This window comes from Tetrao urogallus, assembly GCF_951394365.1.
Source record: "Tetrao urogallus genome assembly, chromosome: 1".
NCBI classification, from domain to species: domain Eukaryota; kingdom Metazoa; phylum Chordata; class Aves; order Galliformes; family Phasianidae; genus Tetrao; species Tetrao urogallus.
In genome coordinates, this window is record NC_136813.1 from 163,100,064 (window position 1) to 163,122,070 (window position 22,007).

Here is a 22,007-nt window from a genome sequence, read left to right on the forward strand (position 1 = left end):
TGTGGATGGGCTTGACTTTTACATTACCATACACATAACATTTTGATGCATACCATAAACATAAATTACTCCACTGGCATGTGCTACGGGTAGTTTGAAGTACTCTGCAAGGTTTGTTTATATATGTAGGAAGAAACAGTACAAAATAAGAACCTCCCATGCTATAAAGGCCAGAACATGACCAAAGAAAATTCACATTTGCCAGCTACTTCTTTTTCTACTCATAAAAACAAACAACCCAACTTAAAAAAAGAAAAAAAAATGTTCACAGGCTAAGAAATTAGGGTGCATTAGAGCACGAGGGAACTTACAGGGGAGACACAGCTGCGAACTGAAATAAGGAAGTGCACAGCATGCACTGCTTCAGCTACAAAAGAACCCATGGCACTCCTGAGTAACACACTGGAATCTCCATTTCTACCTACATAACTGAAGCTAACCTAGTTTCTTCAGCACCTAACAATCACAAATCACAGCTTCTCTTACAACACCCTTGCAATTCTGTATCTTGTTTTTGTTGATCTGGTTTTGCTTTGTTTTGAAAGTGCAAAGACTCACCCCAAAATGATTATGAGAGCGGGGGAGTCCAACAAACCATAGTTCTGCACCCAAGTAAATACAGAAACGTGTTGTGCAAAGAGTTCCTTCTTAGCTATCTTAAGGGCTCAAAGTTTATAAGGGAGTCTGTAATCAGTGGATACAGACAAAAGAACAAAAAAATTAAGAAGCAGCAGAAAAGGAAAGTACAGAGATGAAGGAATACGGACAGATAAAAGGCAAAGGGGCTGAAAGGGAAGAATAACATTGGTGAGGGGAGAAAGAAAAGCAATGTCCCAATGAAAACAAATGAATTGCTTAAACTATGGTGGGAGGAACTGATGAATATTAACTTTTATTATTCTGATTGCAAAATGTGTTTCAAAATTGGATGAAACACGTTGTATGTACGTTTTGCCAAGTACATTCTTGGTAATTACAGTCAGGAAAATTATAATTCAATCAGCGACGCATAACTTAAAACCGCTTGAAAAAGTGGAGCATTTCAGTTAGCTAATAGCCCCAAATGGGTAAAGATGTTACAGACTCACTATCACACAGCAGTGCGAAGAGCACTCCGTGTGCCACACACTGACCCTCCCAATAATGGGGCCATTACGTTCAGAAAGTGCCATTTTTCTAAGTGTATTGTGACAGTTTTTATCCTCATAAATGAGGAAAGAAATCTCATCATGTTGTTTTGGTTTCATATGAGGACAGTTCTGGAAAAAAAAAATCCAACACTCATCTATCAAGACATAAAATTAGGATTTGGCTTGAAGAAAAAACAACCAACGGCACAGCTGTGCTGCTCACAGCAACTGCTTCACATCTGTGAAGAGCTCCCCGTGCTTATCAGATTCACACCAAGCCATCCTTCAGGACGCTGCCATCGGTACCTCCAAGTTACCTTGCCCACAACACACGGGATGTCCGGAGGAACCAGCAGAAACGGCAACAAACGGGTCAGCCTGACCTCTGCGGTGCAGTTCTGCACAACAGCTCGGCCCTGCAGAACGGCACTGCCAAATTCCCATTATCGATTCACAGGGGCGCAAGCCACAGCGGCCCCGCTCACAGCGCACCGCCGAAACGCAGTCGGAGCCGCGGGAGCCGCAGCTGCTCCGGGCGCGTCGCCGCACTGCCACGCGCATCTCGGGAGCTGCGGAAACCCGACCCCGAGGCACCGGGGCGGACAGGAGTGAAGGCGGGGGCGAGTTCAGCCTCACGGGCGCCTCCCGAGGCAGCGCCGGGAGCAGCGCCCCCCCGCAAAGCGCCCCTCGCCCAGGGTAGCGGCGGACGCGCTCCAGCGGCACCGCGCTTCCGCAGGAGGGGCGCCGCACAGCAGAGCTGCCGCCCGCCTCCCCTGGGGGGAAGGGGGAGGGAAAACGGGGGGGGGGGGGGAGGAGGGGGTGAGCGTTTGCGGTGGGGTGATGTCACGCCCGGATGGGGAGGGGGAAGAACTGCGGGATGGAAAATTTTCAGCCTCGCTCCTCCTGCGCGTGCTCGGCCCCGCTCCGCCCCTCGCCGCCGCGTCTCCCCCTACCCCGTTCTCCGGGCCGAGGCGCTCTGGAACGTTCTGTACTTCTAACGGTCGTGCCGCCTCAGCTTCGCGCCGCCATGGCGGCGCTCGGTCAGCGGGGCGACGCGCTGTCGGGTGGCTCGGCCGTGCCCCAGCCTGGCAGAACGCGGGAGCCCCGGTGGGGTCCAAAGCGATGGAGCCCGGTGGGGCTGTGTGGAGGAGTGAAGCTCCGTTCGAGGGGAGCCTCGCTGACCGCCGTGCCCTAGACGGGGGGAGAAGCGCCGAGCGGGGCTGACACGACGTAGGCGGCAGAGATGCTCGAACGTGGGCAGCACGACCGCCACCGAGACCCCGGCCCTTAAAAGAGAGGACAAGGGGCCGCCCCGCCCGCGGCCCGAGAACCGCCTGACGGCCAAGGCCCGCAGTGCGTGTGTGAGGGAGCGGAGCGGAGTGCCACGTGCCCGTCGTCCCCGAAGCAGCTGCCCCGCGGGGGAGAAGGCATATTTCCCTATCACCCCACTCTCCATCGCCAGTAGGAGGCCGCTATTCCCTCTCGTCTCCCTAAGGAGACTCCCGGTGCCAGCCTCGGGTCCGGGCTCACGCACGTGCACGCAGCCCCGGCTCACAACACCGCGGAAGGGCTAGAGGTGCGATGGGTGGGCGGGCTCCGGCTCGTATTCCCCCCTCCCCCCCGGCCAAGCGCGGGGCGGGGGACGCAGCCCCCTCCTCTCTCGGGGCTCCCGGCGCCGCGCCCCGCTCGCAGCCCGTGCGGCGGAAGGGGGTCAGTCGGGCAGAGAGGGAGGGGACGGCGGCGTCGACGGGAGGGCGGGCGAGTGCGCGCCGCGCCCCTCGCGATGACGCGCTGCATTCCTGCCTGAAGAGCGGCGGCGCCCCGAGGGGCCGTCAGACCGGGAGCGACGCCGCAGCCGGCACCGTGCGCCTCTCCGCTACGAGAACGCTGCCCCTGTGTTCCCTCCGCGCCGACGGCTTTTCCCAGTGACTGTGTACCCCGCCTTTATTTATTTCGGGTCCTCTTCGCCTCTCGTTCCGCTGACGCTCTGTAGCTGGGGATTTATTTTATTTTCTTAATCCTTGCGAGAAGCACAGCACAGAGCGGAGCGCTCCGTCTCGCCGGGACTCCGGGACAGACCCGCCGCACAGCCCTAGGAGGAGGTGAGGGGCTGCGGGGCGCGGAGCCGTGCTGTGTGCGGAGCCCCGCGCGGGGATGCCCAGGCGGGGCGCGTGGGGACACTGCCGCATCCCAGGAAGGATAGCAGTTGGAACCAAGGAGCGGGCGTGCGCTGCTGTACTGCGGCGCGGTCCCGTGCCCGCTCTGCGTTTTTCTCTAAAAAATGCGGCGTTGGGGTGTGTGGGGGGGGGTGGGAGGGTGCGGGAGGTAAACACGGGGCTGCGGCCGCCGTGACATCGAGCCGCGGTGTTGCATCAGTCCCCGCGCGGCTGCCGTGGGGAGAACTTCCTCCGGGGGTTGCCTCCTCAAAGGCGGGGCGCAGCCCGTCCCCGCGGCTCGGTGCGGCTCGAACCGCGGCTCGGCGGCTCCCCGGCCCCGCGGCCGCCACCTTTGTGTGCCCGCGCCCCGCGCGCCCCCCGCCCGCTCCTGGTACTTTTCCACTCGGCGGCGGGCGGGCGGGCGGGCGCGCGCGCGCCGGCCACGTGACGGCCGCCTTGCCCGCTGCGGCACTGACGTCGCCTCCCACCTCCGCAGGCGCGGCCGCCCCGCCGCCAAGGACAAAAGAGCGGCCCCTGCGCCATGAGCAGCGCCGAGATGGGCAAGTTCAACATCTCTCCCGACGAGGATAGCAGTAGCTACAGCTCTAACAGCAACGACTTCAGCTACCCCTACCCCACCAAGCCGGCCGCCATGAAGAGGTGAGGGGCGCGGGTGGCTTTCCCCTGGGGTCCTCGGCCCGGCGTTGTCATCTTCCTCTGGAGCAGAGATGCAAAGGGGGAAGTGGCAGCGAGGGTCTGTCTGAAGCAGACTCTGACGATGCGATGTCTTTTACAGCCACTATGCAGATATGGATCCGGAAAATCAGAATTTCTTACTTGACTCCAACGTTGGAAAGAAGAAATATGAAACTCAGTATGTAAGTACCCAGTCGTGATATTTGCAGTCCAGGAAGATGGCTTTACTGGCAAACAGATGTTTGTTTTAATTGTGAGATAGTGATAACTTTCCATTAATCATTACCTGTCTCCCTTTCCTCAGCATCCGGGTACCACTTCCTTTGGGATGTCAGTATTTAATCTGAGCAATGCTATTGTGGGCAGTGGCATCCTGGGACTTTCCTATGCCATGGCTAACACTGGAATTGCTCTTTTTGTGTAAGTATCCTTAGTTGTTTCTTTTTTGTTTTTTTTTTGTTTTGTTTTGTTTTTTTTGTTTTGTTTTTAGGAAGCAAACTTGCTGCTATGTAACTAATAAAGGATAGATATTTTAGGTAAAAATTGCACCTTTGCAAAATAACCTGTCATTGCTGCAGGTATGGAATTGTATTGCACTATTTATGGATTGCTTTCAATGAAAGGATTGTTACAAATTCAGAAGGGTTTGTAAAAATGTATAAATTGCAAGTTCTTCACTCATGAAAAGAGTTTACACTGAGGTTTCCTATGTTTTCTGTAGCTTCTTTGTGAGTGACAGGCCTCCCTTGAGAAGTCTGTCATTCAAAGGGGAACTGACACAGAAACTGCTCTTGTAATGGTTATGCAAAAAGCACAGAATCTGTAGTGAGTTAGAAGAGAAGCATAAGATAAAGAGGATTGTTTTCTCTGACTCTTGTATGTCTGGCCCAGGACTAATGCTGCTTTTCCTCCACTGACATCGTTGACTGTATGACTGTAAAGCTGTAGTGTACTTGCATCAGCAAAGAAATCCTTTTTGCTGCTGTACTCTTATGCAATTTGGGGAACTGATTGAGTCCACACCTATAAAATCACTGTTTCTGTGAGGGAGGGATGTAGAATAACCAGTGTATCTGTGTTACTCTGTGTGTATGGACAGAAGCCTTCAGGTATAGGACAAGGCTGCGGTGACACCACTGGAGATTGTGTGAGGAAGCAGTTCTGTACAGCTCTTTGGAAGGTCTTCAGAAAGATCTTCCATATATTGGAGGCAGTTTGGCTCACACAATGCATAAATTAAGTGACTAAGTGCAGCTGAGTGCAAATGGGGATTCTGAGACTTAGATAATACTAAACTGGCTAAACAGTTGTGTGTTCAGAATAGAGAGATACTTCACCTATTGACACATCAGCTTCATGCTCTTAATTTTTCGAACACAGAAGATAAACAGCATAACGCACATGAGAAAATTTCCCAGAGGAGAAATGGAAAAGAAATGAAGGGAGAAATAAATGTAAGGTTAGGTATCTGTGTAGGTGTGTACCTGACAGGGAGTGCTTTTTTTTTTTTTTTTTTTTTTTTTTTTTTTTTTTTTTTTTTTTTTCTGAAATTTGAAAAAGTGCTGAAAGCTGTGAATCCAACAATTAGGTGATGAGATAATTTACTTATCTTTTGTTTCCAGGTGGTGCATTCAAATCTTTTTACAGTAACACTGATTCAAAAGTAAACTGACCTATTAAACTTGACATAACTGGTATAGTTCAGATGCAGGAAAGCAGAACTTCACCAGTGATGTTGAGGGCATTGCAGGCATCTTTTACTAACTAGGTTACAGATTCACATCCAGATGCAGTTGATTATGACAGTAAATTGTTAGAAGGCTGTGTGGAATCACTGGTGTCAGCACTGTGCTAAGGAAATGAATGATACAGTCCTGAAGTCAGGAGCAGAGTTAACTTTTAGACGAGTTTGCTGACTAATGTTGTCAACACTCCTCTACAGAGCTATTCAAGGTTGACACTAAAGGATCCAGAGCCTGCATTAAGTGTAATTAAATACAACCTTAATGCATCTCACTGTACTGTTTCTAGTTGATGCCTAAATTAAATCTGTACCTCTCAGAAACAGGTTTATTTTTTTGTGTGTGTGCATTGGGGTAGAATTGGCACACTAACACAAGTCTCCTGTGTTCCGTGGGCGAATTCATCTTTCAGATATTCTTGTTTCCAGTTCTTTCTAGTGTTTACTAATTTCATTAACGCTAAAAATGCTGCAGAAGGAGACAGGCAGATGACACTGAGAACTCTAAATGAAGCTTTGTGTTTTTCAGCAGCTGTGCTGTTAATTGAGTATACTGGAAAGCAGTATGCCTGAGTCGGTGTAAGAAGGGCCAAGGCGTTTTTGAATATATTGTAGTTTTCCACAGTCGTCTTTAGCTGTGAAGAAGTCCCCCCTAGCGTGCCACTCCAGGAAGTGCACCTGCTGTGGTTCAATTCACAGACCTGAATTTTAGATGTATCAAAACTCTGTTTCTGGAAATAATATGTGCTGCCTGTGAAAACTGCAGAGAAGAGAAGCCACTAGCAATTCCATGTAAGCAGTTCATACGAAATCTAACTTTTGAGTAAATATTTTCTTATTGCAATAGACCTGCGTTTCCTTTTTGAAGACCAGGTGCACAGCTCGGAACATACCTTAATTTTCAGTCCTTGAAAGCTTTAACAGTTTCATTTGAAAAGAAAAAAGTTTAAGCTGAAAAGCTGATCTGTTGATGAGTGAGAGATAATCTTGGCTTTGACTGTGGTTGTAGCTGATGGTGCACTCAAGACTTACTGTTGAACAGGGGAAAGAGGACAGGAGAAATACAGTTTCTTACACTGATACAAAAACCATCCTGTTGACTTAAATAATGTAACAAAATAAATAATGTAACAAAATTCCAACTGCAGTGTCCTAATGGTCGCCTATGCTTTTGCCACCTTATTAAACAATGCTTGTTTTCTGTATTTTCCTCTAGAATTTCTCTAAAATGGGTTCCTCTAAAATGCATTTTAGTATAAATTCCTTTCAAACTAGACATTAGCTGAAAGCATTTTGAAAACTCAGCCTTAGAATTATAATTTATTTTCAGATAGTGATTTAGTATAGTGTTATTGTTTGGTTTGCTTTTATTTAATAAGGTTGCAGAAAATCATTTGTGTCTCATTTATGTTTTTCCCCCTCCAGGATACTCCTGCTAGTTGTTTCAATACTTTCTTTGTATTCAGTGCATCTCCTTTTGAAGACTGCCAACGAAGGAGGTATGGCAAAGTTCTATTTTGTAAGCATGGTGTTTGGTGTTTGTTTTGTACTTTTTTGTTTTGTTTTGTTTTGTTTTGTTTTGTTTTGTTTTTCAAAGTAACACCATTCCAATTATCTGTTTTGATGGGTTTTCTTTTAGGATCTTTATTATATGAACAGTTGGGAATGAAGGCATTTGGTATGCCTGGAAAACTTGCTGCTTCTGGATCAATTACAATGCAGAACATTGGAGGTGAGGGCAAGATCTTAAAATGACTTTGTTGTCAGTAATAATTATTCCCTACTTATTGTGGAGACTTTTTTTTCACACAACATGTATTCATTAACTGCTTGTGTTCAAGTGAGGTTATGAAACATGTTATGTGATTCTTGCATCTTGTGACATATTCTGTATTTGTAATGATCTATGATGTTATTCACCTACAGCTATGTCAAGCTACCTCTTCATAGTGAAATATGAGTTACCATTGGTCATCAAGACATTTATGAACATCGAAGAGAACACAGGGTAGGTGTTAGATCTCCTCATCAGAGAAACTATTAGGAGAAACAAATACGGAGACTGCATATATTTTTATTTGGAGACCACGTTCGATACACCATAGGGTAGCTTCTTATCAGACAGAGATACAGTAAGTTTCTCCTTCCCTTAAGCATTCCACTTCATTTAGATCCAGCCTGTCCTGGGAAAAGGGTAGAGAAATACAGGTGTTGTATCATATTACAAAAAATTGTTCTCTAAAGAAAATCAGGTAAGTGTTAACATATGTACATACAAGATATGTATGTAAATACACTCTTGATAAGGAAAGGTAAATGTGGTTATGTGTTGGGGTTTTTCTGTTTGTTTGCTTTCCAGTTACACTCCAACTAGTTTGGATTGATTGTTTTGTTTTTTTTCATGTTAATACTGTGGTTGACTATAAGAGTAAGGTGATGTAATGAATTTCAGGAGCCGTTCTCAAAAAAGGCATGGATTTAAATGCTGAACTTAAGGGAGTTTCTGTGCCCAAATAAAAGTCATCAACTTAATGCCGTTTAGTCCTGGAGACACCTTAACTCCGTTGTGGCTTTTCTGCTTGGCTTTTAAAGGGGATGGGGTGCCTTGGGTGGAGTTTGTTTTACCTACATCTACCAGTCTGAAAGTTAGATTTTGAGCTTATCATTCTCTGGTCTGCATATACATAAACTGTGAAGAGAGACAATCCTCTGAAGTGGTCAGTTTAGCGTCCCTGATTTAGACACTTGTTTTGGGCATCTCCAATGAGTGATATATCACTGTATTGAAAGGATATGTAAAAACAGCTATCTAAAACAAGAAACCTGACTTCAGATGGATAGAGTTAAGTGCTATAAATCTCACTCTTCAGAGTTGTACTTCTGTGCCTTGTCCTGAAGTGTCCCAGTCTTGAGAGGGCTGAGCAGCTCAAGACTCCAACTTACACCTAAGCCTGAGTTCAGAAGGTAGGCATTTTTCTGCCTGTGTTCCCCAAGGGGTTCAAGCCATTTGGTGTTCATACAGTTCATACAGCTTGCTGATAGATATTGTCATGAGGCTAACAGTAATTTTTTAAATTATTATTATTATTTAATGTACTCGGATGAAGAATGCCACCTACCTCATTTAATTGTTAGGGTAGTTCTTTCCTGGGGCAGTTCATTTCCCTCATTTGGCTGAATTCTTCAAGCCTTGTTTTCCAAGCCCCTGGAACTGGTGATATTTACAAGGGGGCTTGGAGATAAGTATTTTTAATTGTCCCATCTCCAGAAGGGCATTCAAAATCAATTGGAGTTTGGGGGGAAGGGCCAGGGCTGTGAATTGCACTGGATACAGCTACTGCTGTACGAACGAGTCAGCGGTGTCTGACAGACAAAATTCAGAAATTGAGATTTATATCCTCAGTTTTCTCTTTCTGGCTGTTCACTGATTTAAAGTAAGTCTTTTCTCAGTGCTCTAACAATTGTGGACCCCGTTTAACTGACTCTCTCCATGCATTGCTTAGGGGAGTCTGGGTGGCTACCATTGGCATGGATTCCACTCTGGCAGCCTGGTGCATAAAATGTAAGCACTTACCTGTTTAAATGTCCCAAAATAACGCTCACTGTAGAAAAAAATGTTCTGAAATTCTGATACAATATTACAAATACTAGCTCAATTTTTACAATTTATTTTGCATTGTCTTTTTTTAATACTCAGCTGAGTTTTGAAGCTGAGCAGTCCTGTTCTTCAGAACAGAAAAATTTTTATGTCCTTGATCTGAAATCCCTATTACCTTTTTGTTGTACACGCACAATGAAAGCACCCATTCTTTCAACTGCCAAATGCCAGAAGTCTGCTCTGATTTATTTTTAATTCACCACGAGACGATTGCATTAAATAAGTAAATGAAGAGCACACCACATTCATGTCCTACATACGTGGACTTCCTAAAATAGATGTCTATGCTTAGTTATCCCAGATAAAACTGGGTAAAAAGAACCAAATTATTTCTGCGCTTGCTACATGAACCCAGAACAAGTCTGTTAAAAGTATTCCATATTTCAACTAGCATGTAGGCTTGTAATTCAGAAATTATGTTTGAATGCACAAATTTCCAATGGAGTAATACAGTTTTCATTGTTTATCTGAATAGCAGACAGTTCATTTTGAAATATATCCTGTATGTATTCGCTAACAGTATTTCAAGTAATTGTAAAAAAAAAAAAAAAAAAAAAAAAAAAGTAAAATGTTAATTTGGGAATAAGTGCTTAATGTTACTTGAATTACTTGAAAAATATGAGATATTTCTGTACAGTCACGTGAAGAAAGCAGTTACTCTGCTGTGCTAAAACTACTGAAGATCCGTTGTCCTGTTAGCTCCATGAAATTACATTCCATTTACACATATCTAGTTTTGTTCTCCCATCTTTCCAAGGAAGATGGTCACCTTCCTACACTCTAAAATATTGCATCATAAAATAGCTGCTGCCTTGTACAGAATAAATGGAAAAATAAAAAAAGATCTGAAGGGAAAAAATCTACCGAGTTTCTTTCTTACCAGTGTTCCCTACTAGAAGGGACTAATCATGCCTCCAGTAGAATCCCACTGTTCTTCCAGTACTTTCCAGCCAGTGGGCTTGAGCTACTGCCTTAATTCCAGCCCTCATCTGTTTTTCTTTAACTCCCGCAGGGCACCCAGCAGAACTTTATTGTCATTAAAGTGGATAATCACCCTGCTGGGGCCCTGTTATGTTGTAATACATCTGGAGAGTCAGGAATCAACGTTTAAGCAAATTACTATTTTTCATGGTTTATCCCAGCCGATTTTTTTTTTCTGCCCCCAATTGTTTATTTTTTTGTCTTCTGACTTCCAGATGCATATTAATTTTAGCAAAAGGACACTAAAGGAAAGGCACAATATAGGTTTGGGGTGAGACAGGAAGGTCTGTAGGGCTTTAGGTCCATGGAGTAAGTCGAGTGCTAATCCTTCATGATACCAGACAGTGCATTTTTATAAATAACCATATGTGGTAGGAAAAAATAAGATTGAAGACTAAACTGCAAATCTTGTGAGTTTTTAAGTATTTTGTTTACTTACACATGCTGTCTTTGTCCTGCAGACAATGGTATCTTAATGGCGACTATTTAGTGCTGATGGTGTCTGTCATCCTCATTCTTCCCCTGTCCTTACTGAAAAATTTAGGTAAGCAGTAAATAAAGTAGAATCAGATTAAAAATGTACTGAAAATAATGTGAGGAAATGGGTTGATAGGATGTGTGAGTTTTGGAGTCCTCTGTAAAATGACAGCTGTCCCCAGACCGGGGGGAGCTGGGGGGAGGAGGGAAGGGATGGGGGTGGGAATGTGAAAGGGTAAGGGATGTGGTTGTGGACTACAGATAGGAAAGCTTTAGAACAAGTATTAGCAGTATTTTGTGTTGCAATTGCAAGGTTTGACCTGTTCTGATCAGCTGTGCAGTACAGTGTTACTGACTGTCCTGTGGCAATCTCCAAAGAAAACAGTGCTAGTCTTGGGCATTTCCAGTGTAAATAGAAGTCACCTTTTTCATTTTGGTTGCCAAGCAGCAGTAAAATATTTATATAAGGTGCCTTACATAAAATGTCTGTAATCCAGTAATGTATCTGAATAACTTAGATAACATGCTTTCTGTTTGGAGAAATCTGTGGTGGAACCTTGATAACTGGAAGTCTTAATGTGAATTACTTTCTGAAGTCATTACTTCCTACAAATTAAATGATACAATAAAAACAAAAGGGAAGGCTGGCTTGTCACGGAGTATATTTTTTAGAATGATTATATCTTATAGTCAGTATATAATTAAAAAATAAACAAGGTTTTTAAAGTTACGAAGTTTATTATTACAGACTCAGTGCTGCATTTTTCTTGCATGTCTTTGAGAACTTTCAGATCTGGATTGAGATTAGGAAGTTAATTGGTGGTTAACTTGTTTTGTTCAGTGTAAAGGAAAATGGCAATCCAAAGAGATAGCAGTCCGAAAATATCCTGCCTTAATGATGTTACAACGTGAATACTGTATCTTAGATTTTGTTTTTTAATCTTTTTTTGAATATAGGATATTTGGGCTATACCAGCGGCTTTTCCTTACTTTGCATGGTCTTCTTTCTGATTGTTGTAAGTATAATTCTGTGGACTTCCATCTACATTTTTGAAGTGAAATTAGAGTTTCTGAGAGGCTTCACATTCTGCATTAATGAAAGTAACATAAATGCATTCATTTATTCCCAGGTAATTTGGAAGATGTTTCAGATTCCTTGTCCTATGGACAGCGACATCATAAACGCAACATTAATAAATGCAACACTGGTACCTTTCACAGATGAAAATATAACAGTTGATGATGCATGCAAACCAAAATATTTCATCTTCAATTCACAGGTAACTGACAGAATCAGATTCTGCATTTAAAAATAGCCAAAAGAGACCATATAAATAAGTTCTAGATCAGGTCCTTTTTTCTTATCCTCTATAAACTTGATAAATACAAAGAATTTCTCTTATGGTAGAGTTGGACACAGTTTACCTCCTGTAGACTAGGTGTTCCCATGCATAGAAATGCATAGAAATTAAAGGAGCTCGAGGTGTCTAACTGAGAAGAATGTCATATGCTCAGGTCTCATTCTTGGTTAGAGCATTTCTCGAGCTTCCTCAGGTTCCGTTGTTAGTTTAGTCAAGCACTTCAAAAAAGCAGAACATAAAGAGGACTAATTGAGGTAGTTGAAGCATGTTGCTGGGAAATGTATGCCATGGTTTGAAACAGACTTTAAGGTCTCAGGCACAATCTTGACTCTCAAATCAGCTTAATAACAGTGGTGAATCTTCAGACATGGGGAGGAAATGCACACAGTAACCAAGATCAGGCTATCACGGCTCAACCCCATGAGTTGCAGAAGACATTCTGAATGAAAATATGTTCAGTTCAGCATGGACTTCAGTGAGACGTGAGAGTATTTCGTACCTCAATCTGAATTCTAAAAAACAGAAACATAAAACAGTTTTACTTTTGCCAAAGTGCCAGTTCCAAAGGATTGCTGGTCTTCATGGAAAACTGAAAGAAATCCTGAATTCCAAACTGGAAACTTACTGATGAATTTTTTAAAACTCGATTTCTAATGTCTGTTGAGGTGCTTAAAAAAACATTTATGTTTTTCAGACTGTCTACGCTGTCCCAATCCTAACATTTTCTTTTGTCTGTCATCCTGCAATTCTTCCTATCTATGAAGAACTGAAAAGGTAAATACTAGATAAGTTCCCCTAATTTCACTGCACAAAGAAAATAGTATAAATCAGTGTTTTCTCATTGCTAACAATATTTAATTTTTTTGCAGCCGAAGCCGTAAAAGAATGATGAATGTGTCCTACGTATCTTTTTTTGCCATGTTCCTGATGTATTTATTGGCTGCTCTCTTTGGTTACTTAACGTTTTATGGTGAGTGTTACCATCCCTGCTTTCTTTTAAATGAATTATGTTCTGCAGAACCGCAGTAGTGCTTTGAAGTTAGAGCAAACAAATGTTTGCAGTGTGTGTTTAGAAACTGAAGTTTTGTAATGTTCATTTTTTTTTTATATTTTCAAAAGTGCATATCCAAAAACAGATCAGTAGTGGAAGGAGGCCTAGGGTACTGGATGAGAACAGATTAATTGCCTCCAAGTTATACTTGAGTAAAATAGAGATGTGCTTTCAGGAACTGTGGGGCTTTTGATGTGCACTGCTCAGACTGTAACAGTATTTTGAGCAAAGAGTTATCTTGGGTAGCGTGCCAACTACATCTAACTAAAGTATTATTTTCTTTATAGGAAGAGTTGAATCAGAGCTACTTCATACCTACTCTGCTTTTCTGGGTGCTGACATTCTTCTTCTAATTGTGCGTCTTGCTGTACTCATGGCTGTAACTCTCACTGTGCCTGTGGTTATTTTCCCAGTAAGTAGTTTTTTTTTAAATCTTAGTACAATTATTTTTTTATCTCATCTGCTGATGTGTCGTTTTCCATTTTTTGATGTATAGAGTTTTTCTCTTAACTGAAAAAAAAACCATGAGTTTATTTTAATAAGTTTGAAATATTTCTATGCTATTAATAAAAATAAATAGGCAGCATTTACAAAGCAGTTAATGTGAAGTCATCCAATTATATTGCTTTCCTGATTCCGAAAGAACTCGAACTGTTAGGTTATCAGCTTACAGAAATCAGCATGTTTTTTTTTTTCTTCTCTTTGAAAGATCCGCAGTTCCGTTACCCAACTTCTGTGGGCAGGGAAGGAGTTCAGTTGGTGGCGTCACTGTGCCATCACAGTCGTTCTTCTGGCATTTACCAACGTGCTCGTTATCTTTGTCCCTACTATCAGAGACATCTTTGGATTCATTGGTAAGCATTTTCATAGCACTTCAGGTAGACCATTAAATCTTGGAAAATGCAGTGATGGTCTAAGTGAATGATGCTTACCTGTTCACAAAACTTTTGTCTGTGCTTTGTTAACAGGTGCGTCTGCAGCAGCTATGCTGATCTTTATTCTTCCTTCTGCCTTCTATATCAAGCTAGTCAAGAAGGAGCCAATGAAGTCGGTGCAAAAGATTGGGGTATGTATAGACAAACATACGAAGATTACACTTGCTTACTAATGTAGAGCAAAAAAAATAGTTTCCTTCTTCATAAATTAAGGATTTTGAAATCCTGGAGAGGCTAATCGATGAAGAGATCTAATGTTATTGTAATTAACATGTGGAACTTATGTAAGTATTCAGAACTGAGGACCCTGCCACCACGAGGCTCAGTTCACTTTAGTGGCTTTTCTTTCTCCCCATCTCAACAGCAGTGCTACGTTGAGATTGTTCTGTATTCAAAAGATTACTGACAAGCTCTGTACAAAAAGCCTTGCAGTTCTCCCTTAAATTTTCTTTCAGGAGCTTAGCTCCTGTCGTTTCAGTCATTCTGACTGATCTGTGTGCTCTGCCTGGTCTTAGACTTCACTGATGCAGAGCCAATCCAGTGCAGAGTGGCGCAGCCTGCTATCAGCAGAGCTACATTGATTTCCTGCAGTTGAGGACAGGTCTGCTATAAAATATATATATTTTATTTGAAAAAAGATTTCAGTTACAAGAAAAATGTCCAACTTCTTATTGCTTTCTGTGATATTTTGTCTTTTTTTTTTTTTTTTTTACTAGCTGCTCCTTCCTCCATGAGCAATGGCATTCGTGCTGTATATATGCATGACTTTATAGATCCAGTAGCAGAAACTGATCCCGCTTCTTTATATTCTCTCTTTTCAGGCTGCATTATTCTTTCTAAGTGGTATACTTGTGATGACTGGGTGTATGACACTGATTATTCTAGACTGGATCCATACTGATGCTTCTGATGGGCATTAACTGTCCTGGTGTAATACTCCACTTCAAATGCCAGTGTTCACTCAGATACCTACTGAGAATGAAAATGAGCTATTCAGCTTCCTTCCTTTAAAATACAGATTCTTTGTTGATGGTTCTTCTGATTGTAGAATACCTGAACTCTGGCCTTAAGGAAATATTCTGCATGATGGAAATGGATATTAACATCAAACCACGTGAGTGTCTGGCTGAAGGAAGTGACAACTTTATTCCATTCCAGAGAATGGATAGAACTCTGTGTAGACTTTTATCAAGCCATGTTTGGCTTTCATCATTGTTACTTGGATATTTTGTTATTTTACTTGAATGTGCCTAATGGAACCATTTGATGTGAGAAATGACTCTTAATTTACAGCAAAGCGTTTAAATAACCAATGAGAGAGAGAGAACAACACTATTATTTTTTGTACCAAAAATTCTTATGGACCTCAAAAGCACTATTTTGACTTTAAGAAACTTTTTTTCTAAACAGAAAGATGCGCATAAAAATAAGTAATCGGTGTCCTAAATTGAATCTAGTTTGCCTCTCTTTAGAGGCCTAACTAGAAGAAATTTTATGTTAAAAAATACTTCTGATGACCAAAACAGAAGATGAACCAATTCAAATAAAATCTTCAAATGTTTCCCTTAAAAATTAATTTTTACTATACTGAAATTTTAACTAGTTTACCTTTATTTCAAAAAAAAAAAAAAAGAAGAAGAAAATGTGGAAACCCAAATTGTCAAGCTTTAAAAAGTATGTACCCCTTAGAATGGGTCCACTTGAGAAATGTAGTTAATGTGGAATTCAAAGTGATGGTATTGACATTTCCATTCTTGAAGTACTCAATAGTGCAATTGGGTAAAACAGGGTTTGGGGTTTTTTGCTTTTTTTTTGTTCTTTTTTTTTGTTTGTTTTTCTGTTGTTGATAAAAACTTAATGGCAATGGAGCATATAATTATGCCATTAATATAAGACTCCTTCATGGAGTTCTGTTCATCAGTAAGGTCCACTGTCAGTTGTAGAAATGTTTGTTGGTTGTTTTTTTTTCTGTCTTGTCTTGAAACACTCAGTAGGGAAAGAAAAAGGTCCTAATGTAGTTTACTGGTTGTATAATATTCAAAAGCTGTACAGTATTTCTCAAAGTACTCATCCATTATTGGATTTTTAATTACTTGACTATTCTGTTTCTGAGTCAAATCCACAAAATAACTGCGCCAGTGTTTCATGCTTGGTACAAACTCTCTTCACACACACAATGGGATTTCTCTTCCAATTTATAGTGTATCGTAGTATTACAGATAACCTCATAGACTGAATAGTCATCTCATACTTGTTTGCTTCAGAAATAGGTAAGTTTTTTATGAACCCTAGCTAGCTGATGAAACAGATGCTGTATGGTTGTGATAGCTGTTTTGTTTCTAGTGCATGTTTACTCTTTCATTCTTATCCCAGGGTGAAGAGAAATAACACTTATGTAACAGCGTACTTGGCTTACAAGAGGTTCTCAAACACAATATTAGGTACAAAAGCATCGATAGGGATTATTAATGAAATAATCATGGCAATGTGGTCAGTTTTCTTCATCTAACACCATGTTTTAAAAGTCTGATTTACGATGTTCCACTCAGCATTTCTCAGAGGGAACAAGTAGGGCCCTGTAATCTATTGATTAAACAGTGCCTGAGACTTTTTTTGCTCTTGTAGAATCGGTCAGGAACAAATCTAAATTACAGTCATTGTTTGGCAGATAACATCAAGATCTGCCCAGCCATTTAAAATACACGAAAAAAAATTGCAGGTATTTTGTACTGATACTTCTGCATGGCTATAAGTGCTGGTTGCTACGTCTGTAATGTAAACTGTAATGAGAAGTTAGATTTCTTTTGTGGTGTTTGTATCATTCGTTTGGTGGTACTCAACTGGCGATGAACGATCCTGAAGTCAGCACTGACTAAAGCTCCTTAGGTACTTCTCTGCCTCAGGTACTTCACATCCATGGTATCTACCCCATGGTACCTGATACACAGCAGTGCTGAGCGCGTGCCTCTACTTCGGCAGCTCTTCTTCTTCCTCTGCAAACACAGAACAACTGAAGAGGATTAAAATGTCTACCTTTGAGCAATTTGTAGCACATAAGGGATGAAGCACTTCCCTTGCCAGCTTTATAAAAAAAAATAATAATCTTCTTTCTCTCAGAACGATAGGAGAGAACAAAATTAGAGGTTACTACGTAGTCCCTCTCTGCACCTGGAGAGGAGAAAGATTTTTGTGATGGCACCTCATAATGCTGTTACCGTGTATGTCATCTAACTCTTTTAATGTAGCAATTTCTGGATTTTGTGTTGAGCGTTGTATTACTTGATGGCTGGCTCTTCACCTGCAACAGTTGAGTTCCACTTGGCTGGGTTGGTTTCAAATGTATGTTTTTGGTTAGTTGTTGTTTTTAGTTATGTTTATTTTTGGAAACCTGTCTGTCTAAAGTTGCCTACATAACAAATGACCTGAAAGAGCAGCTTCAGTATTAAACCACTGTTCTGTCACCTCAGTTAGACATTACTGTCTTCCATGATATTTCAGTCATAAGTGTAATATGTTATTTATAAAACATTAATCCATTAAGCCTAAACCTATTTTTCAATATTTATGATATTATATGTACATAAAATTGTATGTGTGTATATACTGTAAGTATAATGTATATAGTGTAGGTTCAGGGTTTGGGATTTATGTATATATTTCTCTCTCATTACTGAAAATTACATCATTTCAATGAGTTGCTCATGTTGTACATCTGTATAACAACTGTCAAAGGAAAGGTCCTTCCACAACAAAATGTAATGCTTACCAAAACGGAAGTAGTGTGTTACACCAAAGGGTGTAAGCAAATGCCGAGATTGTATTTATTACAAATGTATATGTTGCAATAAACACAAATGTCACTTGGGTCCATAAAAAGCATAGTTCAGGTTTGTGTATGTTTTGCTTCTGAAATTTACCATGGATGTTTATGATTTCCTGAATGCTGCAATTTAACAACTCTTAGGCTCTAACAGACACGTTAGGCCATCAGATTCAGGCATCCTACAGTACATCCCTGTACATATGTAAGTAGTCACTGTATTGTTAGAGGCCAGCAGAGGAGCTACAGCTGTTGGCAGAGTGCAACACAGTTTCAATGAAACATTGTATGTTTGTTTTAACTGAACTTAAATAAACAGATAATGCTAAGCAATGTTGTTGTGGTTTTGGGGGGAGACATTTGAAGGATTTTCTATAAAGCGGATATTGCATCTTAAATTTCAAGCATGATTTACAGGTCTATGAACACTTTCTACATGGGGGGGAAGGGGTTGGAATTGCATACGCTGAAGTCTACAATTAATGAAACCCCTAAGTATCCAGAACAAGTCTGAACATCAAAGAAAAGGGGATTAAGTTCATCCAGAAGTCTGTTACTTTTTGCATTACAGGCAGCAATAGCCACAGACGTTCTACTGGGAGTCATTTAAGTGTGAATAAGTGAATGGCTGCTATTTTTCTGCAGCTAAATCTCCTGGATAGTTACTATGATTCTCTAAAATTTTCCAAAACTGGGGCTTCTGTTTGTATTGAATTATATCCAATGGCCAAAACAGAAGTGTGATGCATCATCAGTTCTTTGTTGCCTGGAAATTTTTATCAATTCACATGAATCTCCCTATTTCCCAACCACAATTGGGCTTGAAAGAAGGATGCCAAAGGTGTAATGTAGTGTGCTGTGTGTATAACAAAGCACTGTATGAAAGGACTATTAAAGATTTCTAGGTAAGCACCCTGAAATTAGGAAATTTTTCAATTAAGGTTGCTTTAACTACAAGGTCACTTAGAGCTTTTTGCCGAAACCCCCCATCAAGTAGCTACCTGTTATTTTTTATCATGTCAGATGTGCATTCACAGCATTTATGTGTTTCTCAGTGACCAAAGCCCATTCTGATGAGTGACGAACATCCTCATTTCTTTCCAGTTCTTATTTTCAAGTCAGCTTTGTAAAAATGTAAGTAGTTATTTGTTTTCTCAGTGTTTCAGGGCTGTGAGAAGGTGTTAATTAGGCTACACTTGTGGGGACAACATTGTGAAGCAGCCATGCACCTGAGCCCACAATTTAATATCCTGAATGCATATAAGGGTGTTCAGTAAGATAAGGGTGTTCACTGATCATCACTCTTGAAACAAGAACCCTAAGCATCAAGCTAGCCACTTGCAAACAGCAGTCATGTCTTGAAATGTCGTACTGGAACTGTCAGGACAAATAGCTGAAGTTAGGTAAAGTTTAAAAGAACAGAAATATGGTCCAAAAAGAGAAATGTCAGCTGATCGCTGTACTAGGTGCCATCAGTAACTATGCTTGAATGTGTTATTTAAATAAGTGGGATTTCTATTTTAGTTATTACTTACATATATTTAAAAAGTAAGATTTTCCACTTGCAAAACATAAGCTAATAGGTACTGTGTGTCGGATAGGCACTAACAAAACATAAAAATTCACTATGGGTCATGGGATGAAAGCATAGCGTAGGTAACAACCTTCCTGTGGTCCTCATGTTTCTTATATACCCTCTGCAAACAGCTCAGGCTGCAGCAAAACAGCGGAGCAGAGACAAGCAAAGTGCTTGGGTATCCCCAAATGCTCAGGCATCAGAGGGCTGGGGTGATTGTGGTCAGACAGGATTCTGCTTCATGTTAAGGTAAACGCCATTTGGGCACCAGGCGTTACTGCTCTTGCGTGTTTCACAGGGTCACCTCGTTTGGCACACTGTGCAGGCAGTGCAGCTACATGCTGCAGCTCCAGCAGTCCCTGCAGCAGAGAAGAGGCCTGGTCTCACAACATCACCTGGAGGCCCAGTCCCCTCCGAGGAGCTGGGCATGGGACAGAGCGGTGACAAGCAGGGTAAATGCTCTTGGGAGAGAATACAAGTGAGGAAGAACGATGGTGGCCACAGACCAGTGTATGTGCTCAGGGGAGAGAGGGCATAAGGCCTTTTCCTATCTACTTGAAGGCACCTGGAAAGACAACGAGACATCAGATGAGAAAGCAAGGCCCACAGGTCCCTCTTAGAGCAAACTGGATAAGCAAGTATTGATTCCCAAACTTAAACTGTCCCAGAACGATCCGGGTTTCCCGACGCTGCGCATTTTGCAGCCTGAGCTCCCTCTGCTCACTCTGACCCTTCTGAGAGCTTTCACCTCGGGTATGGCGTACCACATACACCTGGCTCTGTCAGACCTTTCAGCAGCCAACTGCCACCCCAGACTCAGGACAGAACAGAAATGCAGCAGCCTCTCCTTTCCCAGGAGGCAGACCAAAACCTGCCGTGAGCCCTCCTGGCACAGCATGAGGAGCACAGCCCGTGCCACCAGCTGGGCAACAGAGGGCTGTGAGCTGTGCTTCAAAACCCAGTCTGTCCTTTAATGTAAAACAAATGTTATCCTTTGCTGCCACAGATTTCCAGCCATTATGGGAGGCGAAACACAGCATTTCACTATTCCTGCACTTAACAGAGCCAGTTTCCATCTTGTGGTTAAATTTCTCAACCCGTTTAAACAATCCATATCTTGGATCAACATACGGCTTATCTGTGAGTCCCAGTGGAGAAGCCTTATGACGGTTATTCTGTCTGAGTGTGGCTAACTGCTAGGATCTCCATTCATCCTCTTCCCCCCATCCCCCCAAATTTGGCAAGCAGAATCACTCTTCCTCTCTTCCACATTTTCCAGCAGCAAACTGACCAGAAAGAAACCTCTGAAGTATTTTCCTTCTCACTTGTGTATGGCCAAGTGTGGGAAAGAACCACATCCCATCTCTGCCATCCAGAAACTTCCAAATAGCAAAAATCCTTCTGAAAACTGTCCAGTTTAGCAAAAGGCATAACAATATTTCTAAATATTTTGATTGCTTTCTTCACTTTGTAAATACAGTGAAAAATCAAACACATGGAATCTAAAGTGCTTCCATGGATGTTTGGTTTTTTTTTCCTCTCAGGTCTGCTGTTCTCCAACTGAGCAGAGCTGTTGTTGTATCTCAGGCTGCTTCTTTCTGTGCCACCAGCAGTGAGGACATGGCTGCTGTCCCTCTCTATGGACAGTCAGTTCTTACATAGTGTAATAGTCCAGAGATAGAACTAGAGGCATTATTCTGCAAGGTCTTTCCTGGTTTCATTTCTTTTTTTCTTCTTCAGACTAATACATTGTAGCTTTCACTTCTCCACCACAGACATCCAAAACAATTCACTTTTCACACACTTGCAAACTTTTGCAGACGTCTTAGAATTTTTTCCACAGAGAAATGATTTTATTTTTCATTTGCTTTGTAAAGTTTCAAGTACAAAGATCGTGGAGGCCGCAAACAAGATCTCATTTCAAAGAGAAATGATATGCCTTTTCACCCAGCCTAGCAAACATTCTAAGACAGTTTTATGAGGGGATTTTATTAAATTATACAGGATTTGAGGAGGGGAAGGGAGGGAGGGAGGGAGAATTTTTATGATTCAGTGATAAAAAAAAGTGATGGTAAATATTACAGTGTGTTTTCTCTTGAAGAGAGGAAGGATTTTGTGGAAGTGATCCTATACAAGATGCATAGGACAGAATTGGGAAGCACTGAACCTCAGCCAGTCCAGCCTAAAGAGCAGCTTCCTTAACAGGTATTTCCAATCGTTTAAAATTAATTATTTTGAAATCATGTGAAAAAGGGGAGAAGACCGTACATGCTAACAGCCTCCAAGGGAATCCTGAGTCATTACTTAACTGTGGTTACTTAGTGCCCACAGGATGGTCTTCTATCCCACCAGCATGTTAAGATCAGCAATAAAATAAATGAGCATAAGCCAGAGCCCTTTCCTGCTGCCTGAGCCATTGCCAGCA

The 22,007-nt window shown here is 42.0% G+C and overlaps 1 protein-coding gene across 1 annotated transcript; it reads left to right on the forward strand.

The window, feature by feature from the left end:
• Positions 1-3,827: 3,827 nt before the first annotated feature.
• SLC38A2 (solute carrier family 38 member 2) lies at positions 3,828-15,106 on the forward strand (the record flags this gene model as incomplete). Its single annotated transcript, XM_079542228.1, has 15 exons — positions 3,828-3,946; positions 4,083-4,164; positions 4,287-4,402; positions 7,149-7,222; positions 7,363-7,455; positions 7,650-7,731; positions 10,824-10,906; positions 11,797-11,855; positions 11,970-12,119; positions 12,895-12,974; positions 13,070-13,170; positions 13,539-13,663; positions 13,961-14,105; positions 14,220-14,317; positions 15,008-15,106. 15 exons carry the CDS (start codon positions 3,828-3,830, stop codon positions 15,104-15,106), a joined length of 1,506 nt encoding a protein of 501 aa, XP_079398354.1.
• Between the last annotated feature and the right edge of the window lie 6,901 nt (positions 15,107-22,007).